The sequence below is a fragment of the Phocoena sinus genome, chromosome 7 (assembly GCF_008692025.1).
Source record: "Phocoena sinus isolate mPhoSin1 chromosome 7, mPhoSin1.pri, whole genome shotgun sequence".
NCBI classification, from domain to species: Eukaryota; Metazoa; Chordata; class Mammalia; order Artiodactyla; family Phocoenidae; genus Phocoena; species Phocoena sinus.
The window spans coordinates 11,557,122-11,569,490 of record NC_045769.1 but is presented as its reverse complement, the minus strand read 5'-3'; the positions used below and the strand labels follow the sequence as shown (position 1 = coordinate 11,569,490).

Below are 12,369 nucleotides of genomic sequence, written 5' to 3'. Positions count from 1 at the left end.
TGGAACAAAAAAAATTTTAATTTGTATGGAAACACAGAAGACCCCAAATAGCCAAAACAATCTTGAGAAGAATGGAGCTGGAGGAAACACGCTCCCTGAATTGAATTAAGGTTATACTACAAAGCTACAGTAATCAAAAGAGTATGGTACTGGCACAAAAACACATAAACATCAATGGAACAGGATAGAAAGCCCAGAAATAAAACCATGTACTATGGTCAATTACTCTACAACAAAAGAGGCAAGAATATACAGCAGAGAAGAGACAGTTTCTTTGATAAGTGGTGCTGGGTAAACTGGATAGCTATATGTAAAAGAATGAAATTAGAACATTCTCTAACATCATATACAGAGATAAACTCAAAATGGATTAATGTGTTGGTGGGAATGTAAACTGATACAGCCACTGTGGAGAACCGTATGGAGGTTCCTTAAAAAACTACAAATAGAACTACCATATGACCCAGCAATCCCACTACTGGGCATATACCCTGAGAAAACCATAATTCCAAAAGAGTCATGTACCAAAATGTTCACCGCAGCTCTATTTACAATAGCCCGGAGATGAAAACAACCTAAGTGTCCATCATCGGATGAATGGATAAAGAAGATGTGGCACATATATACAATGGAATATTACTCAGCCATAAAAAGAAACGAAATTGAGCTATTTGTAATGAGGTGGATAGACCTAGAGTCTGTCTTACAGAGTGAAGTAAGTCAGAAAGAGAGAGACAAATACCATATGCTAACACATATATATATGGAATCTAAGAAAAAAAAATGTCATGAAGAACCTAGGGGTAAGACAGGAATAAAGACACAGACCTACTAGAGAGTGGACTTGAGAATATGGGGAGGGGGAAGGGTAAGCTGTGACAAAGCAAGAGAGAGGCATGGACATGTATACACTACCAAACGTAAGGTAGATAGCTAGTGGGAAGCAGCCGCATAGCACAGGGAGATCAGCTCGGTGCTTTGTGATCACCTGGAGGGGTGGGATAGGGAGGGTGGGAGGGAGGGAGACGCAAGAGGGAAGAGATATGGGAACATATGTATATATATAACTGATTCATTTTGTTGTAAAGCAGAAACTAACACACCACTGTAAAGCAATTATACTCCAATAAAGATGTTAAAAAAAAAAATGGATTAACGACCTAAATGTAAGATAGGATACTATAAAACTCCCAGAGGAAAACACAGGCAAAACACCCTTTGACATAAACTGCAGCAAAATTTTTTTGGATCTGTCTCCTAGGGTAATGGAAATAAAAACAAAAATAAACAAATTTGACCTAATTAAACTTAAAATCTTTTTCAAAGCAAAAGAAACCATAAACAAAATGAAAAGACAACTTATGGACTGGGAGAAAATATTTGCAAATGATGCTACTGATAAGGGATTAATTTCCAAAATACACAAACAGCTCATACAGCTTAATATAAAAAAAAGCCAAACAACCAAATAAAAAACGGGTAAAAGACCTAAATAGACATTTCTCCAAAGAAGACATACAGATGGCCAAGAGGCACATGAAAAGATGCTCAATACTGCGAAGTATCAGAGAAATGCAAATCAAAACTACAATGAGGTATCACCTCACACCAGTCAGAATGTCCATCATCAAAAAGTCTACAAATAGGGCTTCCCTGGTGGCGCAGTGGTTGGGAGTCCGCCTGCCGATGCGGGGGACATGGGTTCGTGCCCCGGTCCGGGAGGATCCCACATGCCGCGGAACGGCTGGGCCCGTGAGCCATGGCCGCTGAGCCTACGCGTCCAGAGCCTGTGCTCCACAACGGGAGAGGCCACAGCAGTGAGAGGCCCGCGTACCGCAAAAAAAAAAAAAAAAAAAAAAAGTCTACAAATAATAAATGCTGGAGAAGGTGTGGAGAAAAGGGAACCCTCCTACACTGCTGGTGGGAATATAAATTGGTTCAGGCACTATGAGGAACAGTATGGAGGTTCCTTAAAAAACTGAAAATAGAGTTACCATGTGATCCTGAAATCCCACTTCTGAGTATTTATCCAGAGAAAACTCTAATTTGAAAAAATACATGCACCCCAATGTTCATAGCAGCATTATTTACAATAGCCAAGACATGGAAGCAACTTAAATGTCCATTAACAGATGAATGGATAAAGAAGATGTGGTAAATATATATATATATATATATATATATATATATAAAATGGTGTATTAGCCATAAAAAAGAATGAAATCATGCCATTTGCAGCAATATGGATGGACCTAGAAATTATCATACTAAGTGAAATAAGCCAGAGAAGGACAAATATATGATATCGTTTATATGTGGAATCTAAAAAAAATGATACAAATGAATTTATTTACAAAACAGAAATAGACTCACAGACACAGAAAACAAACTTATGATTACCAAAGGGGAAAGGGGGGGGAAGGATAAATTAGGAGTTTGGGATTAACATATACACACTACTATATATAAAATAGATAACCAACAGGGACCTACTGTATAGCACAGGGAACTATATTAAATATCTTGTAATAAACTATAATGGAAAAGAATCAAGATATAGATAGATAAACAGAATCACTTTGCTGTACACCTGAAACTAACACAATACTGTAAACGAACTATACTTGCATTTTTAAAAATGGTTAAAAAAGTATAATAAAAATGATTCATTCAATACAGTGAATTTTCAACATGCAATCAGAGCTCATTAATGGACTTACCCCGTACGCATGTTGCACAGAAAAGAGAAGAAGTACAAGCAACCTACGAAAAAGCAAAAACGCAGATTAACTTAAACTGCTGGTTTTAATGCAAAACAAACTAAAAAGAAAAAGAACACAAGAATTAACTCCAGAAACCTTTTTTTTTAGTTTCCAATAAGGCTACTGTTGCCAGTTGATTGTCACAAGTGACAAGATAAATGTTATCCTCTCTCTGGATATCATCACTACATTTCCTCCTTTTAATCAGTCAAGTACTCACAACCTTTGGTGTGGTCCTCATTGTGCTGGGTGCGGTGGGGACACTTGGAAGGTGAGACCTGGATGGACGGATGATTGGAGGGAGACGACTCTCATAATGAAAACTAGAGGAGAGCTGGAAGGAGGCAGCCTTGTCCAGGAACTGCTGCAAAGACTAGTGTATCCTGGATGCTGTTAAGTGGAACCAGCCAGAAGGAGGGAGGATGGAAGAAGGTCTCCTAACCGGACTGGGGAGACGGTTTGGGAAACAATACGAACAAGTCAGGGGAGAGTTAGGTAGTTCAGGGTCTTATAAGTGAGGCAGAAATCCAACTGGGGTAACATCATTATTATAGAGAAATTTTAACAGGAAAGATGCAACCAAAGAAAGACTGAATGTGTGTGTCCTACCCCAATTCCTATGTTGAAATCCTAACCCCCTTGTGATAGTATTAGGAGGTGGGGCCTTGGGGAGTATTAGGTCATGAGGGTGCAGTCCTTGTGAATGGGATTATTCCCCTTCTAAAAGGACCTGGAGAGCTCTCTCTCACTCCTTCTCCCATGTGAGGATACGATGAGTAGCCAGCAGTCTGCAACCCAGGAGAGCGTCCTCACAAAAACACGCCCATGCTAATACCCGGATCTCAGACTGTCAGCCTCCAGAACTGTGAGAAATAAATGTGCATTGCTCATAAGCCCCCCAGTCGATGGTACGTGTCACAGCAGCCTGGAGGGACTAGGACAACCACTCGAAACTGCATATGTCTGCCTCGGCCTTATGATTGTCCAAGAGCTTCCACATCCATCATCGCACTGAATCCTTAAAACAGAGCTTGGATGAGAGGAGAACGGGGGCCCAGACTCGGGCTGTGATTTCTCTGCCACCCTTGGCCCTTTTTTCGTGTAGAGCCTTCTCCCCTCTGAAACCTCCTGTCCAAAGGAGGCTTATTTCTCCATCCTCGGCTCCTTCTTCTTGCACTGAGATGCTGATAGGCATTACAGAAACCTACAGAGCCATGCCTCTGCGTGAGACCCAGGCTAGGAGATGGGAGCCTGGGAGTGGGTCCGGCCCACACTCACTGGCCTCCACACTAAAGTCCCCCTTCTCCACGACCCTTCTCTTGGAATTCATGACAATTCCAGTATAGGCCAGGGTGGCATTTCAGTGTAGTAATGGAGTAAATCAGAAAAGAAAAAGGGGAAAGACGTGTTAAATAGAGGGAATAAACTGTTTTAAATCAAAAAGTATTTACAACAACGGTTGTTTAATCAGGTCGTTATCACTTTGGACATTTGTAAATAAGGACAGGTTACATCTTATAGCAATTTTGGCCTCCGTATATATAGTCTCATTAAAATTGTAGGCAGGGTAGGTTTTTCCACATTTTACACCAGAGCAAACTGACTCAGAAATGTTGGATAACGTGCCCAAAAGGCTGTAGGCAGAGTGGCTCGGAGGTGGCACTTCAGACAGATCGGAATCCCTGTGACTGTCCCTTCTCCCCCCACCCCATCCCCCATTTGTTCCTCCCGCTGCTTAATATATTTAAAAATAAGGCAATTCCTTCTTTTTTTTAATACAGCAGGTTTTTAAAAACATAAGGCAATTCTATTTTTTACGTTTTTTTTAAAATTATAGTTGATTTACAATGCTGTGTTAGTTTTAGGTCTACAGTAAACTGATGCAGATATATATATACACACATTCTTTTTCAGATTCTTTTCCAATATCTATTACAAGATACCGAATATAGTTCCCTGTGCTACACAGTAGGTCCTTGTTGATTATCTATTTTATATATAGTAGTGTGCACCTGTTAACCCCAAAGTCCTAATTTATCCTTTCCCTCTCTTTCCCCTTTGGTAACCATACGTTTGTTTTCTATGTCTGTGAGTCTGTTTCTGTTTTGTCAATAAGTTCATTGGTATCATTTTTTTAGATTCCACATATAAGCAATATCACATGATATCTGTTTTTCTCTGCTGGACTTCACTTAGTATGATCATTTCTAGTTGCATCCATGCTGCCGCAAATGGCATTATTTAATACTTTTTTGTGGCTGAGTAATATTCTATTGCATATATCTACACCATATCTTCTTTATCTATTCATCTGTCGACGGACACTTAGGTTGCTTCTATGTCTTGACCATTCTAAATAGTGCTGCTATGAACACAGGGGTTCATGTTACCTTTTTGAATTAGAATTTTCATCTTTTCCAGATATACGCTTAGGAGTGGGGTTGCTCTTTTTTTTTTTCTTTAAAATTGTTTCTTTAAAGAACAATTCAAAATTAAGAGTACTTTGCAGTTTCCTTCACATTCGCTCCAAATAAATAAGACTTGGCTGCATTTCTGAAAGAATTGCGTCCTCCCTCCCATCCCCCTCTCTCCCTTCACTGCCCATCAATACATGTTCATCAGCTCCAAAACTTCTCACATTTTTCACTGTTTAACATTTCCCTGTCTTAATTCCCAAAATTTTTTTTAGTCACCTCGAATAATCTCATATTAGTTTCCTACTGCTGCTGTAACACATGACCACAAACCCAGTGGCTGAAAACAATACAAATTTATTCTCTCATGGTTCTGGAGGTCAGAAGTCTGAAGTAGGTCTCACTGGCAGAAGATCAAGGTGCTGGCAGGGCTGTGTTCCTTCTGGAGGCTCCAAGGGAGACTCAGTTTCCTTGCTTTTTCCAGATTCTAAAGGCTGCCTGCATTCCCTGGCTCACGGTCTGTTCCACCTTCAAAGCCAGCGGTGACCAGCTGAGTCTCTCCCTTGCTGCAACCCTCTGACCTCTGCTCTTTTCATCACATCTCCTTCTCAACTCACTCTTCTGCCTTCCTCTTTGGCTTCTAGGGACCCTTTTAATTATACTGGGCCCACCCAGATAATCCAGGATAATTTCCCCATGGCAAGGTCAGTTGATTAGCAACGTTAATTTCATCGACAACCATAATTCCCCCTTGCTACATAGCAGAGCACATTCAGAGGCTCTGGGCATTAGGGTGTGGACATCTCTGGGGGTCATTATTCTGCCTACCCCACTCATGAAGTGCGTTGTCCTAACTCTCCTAGTTATAGGGACCCTGCTGCTCTGGACATATGAGAAGGTTTTTGGTATTCAAACCCAGTGAATAGGAGAGCAAGAATCTGTAGCCTTGTGCATCCTCCCACTGGGTGATCATGTGGGTGCAACTGGTGGAGAGGAGAGAGGACTGCTGTTTAATAATAAAAGTGAATCACAGAATGGCAGCAGGCATAATCCATAGGTTTCTGGAATAATTGGGCTTTTTGACATGTGAAGCATTCAGATAATTTACACCTGCAGAACCAACCTTTAGGGGAAATTATTAAATAAAAACCAGTGATCGTACTTGAGGACACTCACCAGGAATCTGTGGCCAAGGGCTTGATCCACCTGAAAGAGCGCCTTACCAATGCCATGTGCACGAATTACTTCATAGTCAAATCTTGGTACTTAAAAAAAATTCTGCCACTCTTCTCTTCCAGAAGACTCTCATCTACAAGTGAGGTTCTATGTCCTGGGTTTAAAGTCTGTATATGTTAAATATAAATATATCTCTTAAAACAGAGTATGCATTATAATGTTGAAAATAATAACTTTCATCATTCAGAGTTAGTGATGGAAATATTTTCTAAAGGGGAACTTCAACAGTGTTTTGACATAACAATCTTTTCTTAGCAATGGTTAAACTGAATACTTAATTTTTAATTCTTAGAAGTAAAAATATTCTCAAATTCTTTATGGCATAAATATATTTTTGAGAAATGAAAAGATATATGTATGTAATGCTTGTACAAAAAATATTGCTTCATTTTGCTAAGGGGAATTTTCTTCGATTTAATCTTTTCTCTTAAAAATCCAAGCTATGATACTTTCAAGTGCTTTTTTTATTTTTTGAAACTAAAAAGGAATCCCCTAGTATAAAAATACACATTTTGCCTACATACAGAAAACACATATAAACATGTTTTTATGGAAAATGGTACAACATTCTGGCAGGTCGTCAAAAAGTTAAACATAAGAGTTACCATATGACCCAGCAATTTCATTCCTAGGTATATACCCGAGAGAACTGACAACGTATGTTCACACATAAACTTGTACTGCAGCATTAGTTGTAATAGCCAAAAAATGGGAACGACTCACTTCAACTGATGAATAGATAAGCAAAACGTGCTACATCCATACAATGGAATACTATTCGACCATAAAAAGCAATGAAGTACCAATCCGTGCTACAACATGGATGAACCTTGAAAACATTGTCCCAAGTGAAAGAAATCACATACTGTATAATTCCATGTATATGGAATGTCCCGAATAGGCAACTTCATGGAGACAGAAAATAGATTAGTAATTATCAGGGGTTGGAGAAGGGGAGAGTTGGGGTGATGGAAATGTTCTGGAACTGGATAGTGGTGATGGTTACATTCTAAGAACACTAAAAACCACTGAATTATAAACTTTAGAAGAGTAAAGATGGTGTGTTTTATTTTGTGAACTTTATCTCAATTTTAAAAAAGAAAAAATATTTTGACTCAAAGAACTGTATGCTTTGATAAAAGATCTCTTTGGCTGAACGAACTGAAATGTCTCATCTTTAAAACTCTGGCTTCTCTGAAGACCTGTATCTGTAAGAATTGGGTAGAGAGAAGGAAACTGGGAGTGTAGAATGTTACAAACTATTTTTAAACTTCTGGATAAAATCTGGATAAACTAACTCAGTGTTGCATTTATGAAAGACTAGTTTTCCAAGTAAGTGGTGGAACAACATTCCATGATAGTTTCAAAACCAAGTAGAAACAGAATCACTTTGAGTACCTATCAAAGTCTTCTCCCATCCCTAAATCCATCATTTTAAATATTTTTTTACTTGCATTCCAGAAGCAAGTCTCAGTAAAACAAATTATTGTTTTATGAGGAATACACAAATTGGTTTGAATCATTCAAAATGTATTTGATATTTTAAACAAATAGGAAACACAGTCAAAAATTAAAGAAAACCAGAGGTATTTGCATTTTAACCAAAAAATAGATACATCATGCAATTAGTCTCCAGACGTCTTGTGATAAAGCATGCATCAAGGGGACTTTGTTAAAATAGTGTGTTGCTGTGGTCACCTTTCAGAGGAAGAATGTGTGATGGTGGCCCTAACACCTAGGAGTGTCTCGGTACATTTTAATTGAAAAGATGGCTGGGTGGATAGATGCATGAATGGACAGCTGAACCAACCTGCAGGAACCTAACTGGTCTCCCATTAGTCAGTGGGACTGTCCAAAGTGAAAGGACATTAACAGTGAGAGGACACTGCTAGGCTGGGAGTAGCCAATGCATTCCCATCACCATGCACTTAGTTACTATATAAGCTCTATGACAATAGGGATTTCATCTTTTTTTATTCACAGGTTTATCCCCAGTGCCATAATAGTCTCTGAAATATAATAAGTACCCAATGTATATCTGTTGGATGGATGGACTTATAGAAGACACTCTGGGACCTTTCAAATGTGAATCAAATATATTTAATAGGGGGTGTAAGATGAGGCTAATTTTGAATATACAAGAGGGTAGAAGAAGGGAGAATGAAGGAGATGGAGAGAAAAATCATAATGCCACTGGAAGAAGTAATGAGAAACCAACACTTACTGATTATACGTAGGACCCTCTGCCTAGAGTGTTGCCCACAATCAAGTCACCTCTTTTCACCACAGTTTAGTAAGAAAAGTATTATTTTCATTGCGTAAGAAAAGCAAACTGGGGAATTCCCTGGCAGGGTCCAGTGGTTAAGAACTCCACGCTCTCAATGCCATGGGCCAGGGTTCAATCCCTGGTCAGGGAACTAAAATCCCACAAGCCCCACAGCACGACCGAAAAAAAAAAAAAAGGACACTGGATCAGTTTAACTAATTGCGCAAAGTTGCGGAGCTACTAAATGGCAGAATCTGGATTTCTGGACTCCAACATATGTCCCTTCTCCCAACTGACACCCCAGCCTTCAGACTTTTCTGCTCTCAAACTCCCATTAGAATTTTGAGAAACCTATTTGAACCCTCTCTTCCTTTTTTAAAGTTAACATATAAAATCTTTAATCTTTTTATTGCAAGGAGTAAAATTTGCAACATTGTAAACGGTTACCTATAAAATAAAACTATTTTTTATAAAAAATAAAAAACTATTTTATTGTTTTTATTGCAGCACTATTTTAGCTGTAGCCAGTACATCACCAATGCCAGGCAATCTGATTTTCACCATCATCAGTGTAAGATATATGCACACGGTTTTTAACATCATTTTTCTTCATGATTTTGTCTTTCCATTCCACTCCCCCACATATATCCTTGTGCAATATAATTTTATGCTTGAAAATCATATTGATCACCCCACACTACTTCTCTGCAACAAAAATACATATAAATTCGATATTTTTAAAATTTCTTATGATCACAAATCTCTGAATCTTAAAAAAAGATTTTTCTCCCGGATTGACTTATGGTTATGATTAGTAGTAGCATATGATTCATCAAAGACATAAATAAATTTAAATCTTTATAAACAATTACTAAACATTAAAAGTGAAATTATATTGGAAATGTCATTGGCAATGAAAGAAGTGGGCTCTTTTGTTTCTCAGTTAGTTTATTTAGCCCTAGAGTAATAATTCTTCTTACTGGAATGAGACAGGTTGAGCAACAATGTTACTTCCATTTTAATTTTTAAAGCTGTAAAGCCTAATAAAACTTATTCACAAAGTTCAGAAGTTGTGAATGGAAGGAATTTGTAACACAAATGTCACTCAATTCTGAGAACTTCTCTTGAGTTGTATATCAAAAGCAATATAGAATTTATCCTCCAGAATCATTTTGAAAGATCTACCAGTTGACAGAGTCTTCCTTCAATCGTGATGAAAACAGAAAGTGGGAAACCAACTGGCCCAGGGGATGTGCAGCCCAGAAGGTAGATGCTTTCTGTTCTCAACACACTTCATCCGGCCCCACAAACAGTCTGGACAAAGCAGGCTGGTAACATTTGGGATGGATGGGGCAGAGGGATGGGGTGGAGGTATGCCTTTCTTTTGAAAAGTAGAAGGACAGTCGTGAAGGGGTGGTGAGAACCTAGTCCAAAGGCCCATTTTCAGATAGAACAATCCTAAGAAATAATATCTGTAACAGTTGAGAAATTAATTCCTTTAATTACTTATCCAAGCTGCTTGCATAACTTTTAAGAATCTTTTGGTCTCCCAAGGGTACATGTACCTCAGTTTGGGGCTCTGTGCTTTAGACGAGCTGCAAAAAGGAAAACCACTGCCTTGTTCACCGTTTTACCTAGAGCATGACTACTTGCTCATCCCACGCATCTGTTTAGCCTGTAAACAAAGCTACAGAGGAGTCGCAGAGACTTTAGGACTGTTCTCCAGCCTAGGGTGCAGCTCCTAGGTCACAGCTAAGTAAAGGCCCATCTGGCTGTCAGCTGGACACCGTGAACAGCTGTGTGTACAGCACTCTACAGTTCCCAAAAGGCTGTCACACATGGTACCCACAACAGTCTAGGAGGATTTCCTTTGTTGCAACTGCCTGTGTTAAGAGCAAAAAACCTTTGGTCTCAACCATGCTTTTGATGACACCAAATAAAAACACCCCAGAACAGCATCCCTCTAACCTATCTTCTCATAAATAAAAGGCTGTCATCACATAGGAGTGGCCAAGACAGTATGTTTCTAATTGGAGTCTATCAAAAAAAAAAAAAAAAAAAGCCTAATCAACCCAAATGCAATGCCACTAAAACATATAGAAACAACAGCTTTGGGAGAATGCCTACCTTGGAAACTTTTTCAAAGCTTCTGTACCTTTCAAGGGGTATGCTTTATTCTGCCAACTGTTATTCTCAAGAAGGGAGTGTTGAGTGCTACGGAATGCAGTATCAGAGCCCCCTAAGTCCCCACCTTTGGCTCTTAATTGGGAGCATGACCAGGTTTTCACCACCTGATTCCATCTCCCCAGGCACACGGAAACTTGGGGAATAACCAAAGCTTGACCCAACCCAGAGCTTGGCTTGGTAACACAGAACTCTGGGCCAGAGGATGGTACAAAAACATCTTCTGAACCAGTCCTCTGAAATTAGGACACTGAGAGAAGAAAGGGAGATGAGGGAGGAAGGATGCATCCAGTACATCCTGAAGTACAGCCAGGCGTTAGAAAACTGGGACAAGTCAAGGCCAAGTGCAAGCCTGAGTTTAGAGGAAACAGATAAGCTAAGTAATCAGAAAAAGCTGTTTCCAAGAGAGGAAAACGCAAAAAGAGAAAGACAGATGGTCTCATGAGAGGATGAAAAAACCAGCTCCTTCCCGAGAGCCCCCCCAATTCCTGACACAGTCTTGCAGTCAATTCCCCTTTCTTAAGCAAACTGACCTGTGCAGCTGAGTCTGATAAAAAGCACTGCCCTCATCACAGCTGCTCCCAAGGCTGCGACATACCTCAGGGAGCTCATTTGAAGCCACCCACCCCCAACAGGGAAGCTGAACGTCCGTGCCCTGGGCCTTTGCCATCCATCTCCCTCACTGACCAAGTCCATAGGCTCTTGCCCAGCAGTGTATTTATATCAGTAATTTCTAGCATGCATATTCAGCAGATATCATTGTGTTCTCTTCCTCCAACTCCCTGGGATTATTTTTTTTTTCTTCACTCCTTTATGAAAATTCCTGGACTCCCATTCCCCTGGGACTGCTTAGGAGTCTGTGCCCAAAATTTTCCAAAGGCTAGGTCTGGGAACAGGATCTGAGATCTTCCAAATCATTCTCTGTACCATGGGGAATTTGTTTTCTCTGCAACCCAATCTTGAATAGAAATACACCGTGCTGGAGTTCTCATCAATTGGGGGATGGGCGGGGGCAATGGCCAAGATTGGAGGACCAGATAAACAGGAGACTGAGGAGTGGAATCTTCCAGTCATAAAAGGTAGCAGAAATATAATGTCTTTTCTTTTTGCAAGTAACATTAAGTCTCTGAGCTCTTTTTAACAATATTTGTTCTTTCAGGGAAATCATTTCTTATTAACTCAATGACTACATGGTCTTTCCTTTGACTTTCTGACACTGAGCTATCTGAAGACTCTCTTTCCAAGCCTAAATTTTTTGGATGGTCTGAACACCTATTTTTATATACCTGTATCTTTCCAAAATAGAATTCCTAAAGGCTCAGGTTTTGTAAAGATATAAGCAAGGGGCCTCAGGGGTTAGAAAAACGCTCCCAGAAAATGAATGGCATGCCTGGTGGCTGGATATCTACTTTGAGGCTTATGCTTTCCCTGTTAAGAGATCACCTGACCTTTTCCCAACATCTAAGTTGGCTACTTTCTAAAACCCCGTATCTTTGGGTTGACTCTA

The 12,369-nt window shown here is 39.6% G+C and overlaps 1 protein-coding gene across 8 annotated transcripts in view; it reads right to left on the bottom strand.

Moving 5' to 3' along the window:
- COL4A4 (collagen type IV alpha 4 chain) overlaps positions 1–12,369 on the bottom strand; it is a 146,891-nt gene that overhangs the window by 124,384 nt on the left and 10,138 nt on the right. For 7 of the 8 annotated variants that reach the window (XR_004350630.1, XM_032636649.1, XM_032636651.1 and 4 more), the window contains exons 2-3: positions 6,353–6,519; positions 2,721–2,763 (exon numbers count right to left, since the gene is read on the bottom strand). Coding sequence is in view for 6 of the 8 variants with exons in the window: in XM_032636649.1 (XP_032492540.1) it covers positions 2,721–2,763; positions 6,353–6,408 (99 nt within the window). In the remaining 2 variants the exon portion in view is untranslated. Of the gene's footprint in view, positions 1–2,720; positions 2,764–2,982; positions 3,011–6,352; positions 6,520–12,369 lie in introns of those variants that run through there. The other variant, XM_032636653.1, reaches the window with a different exon arrangement.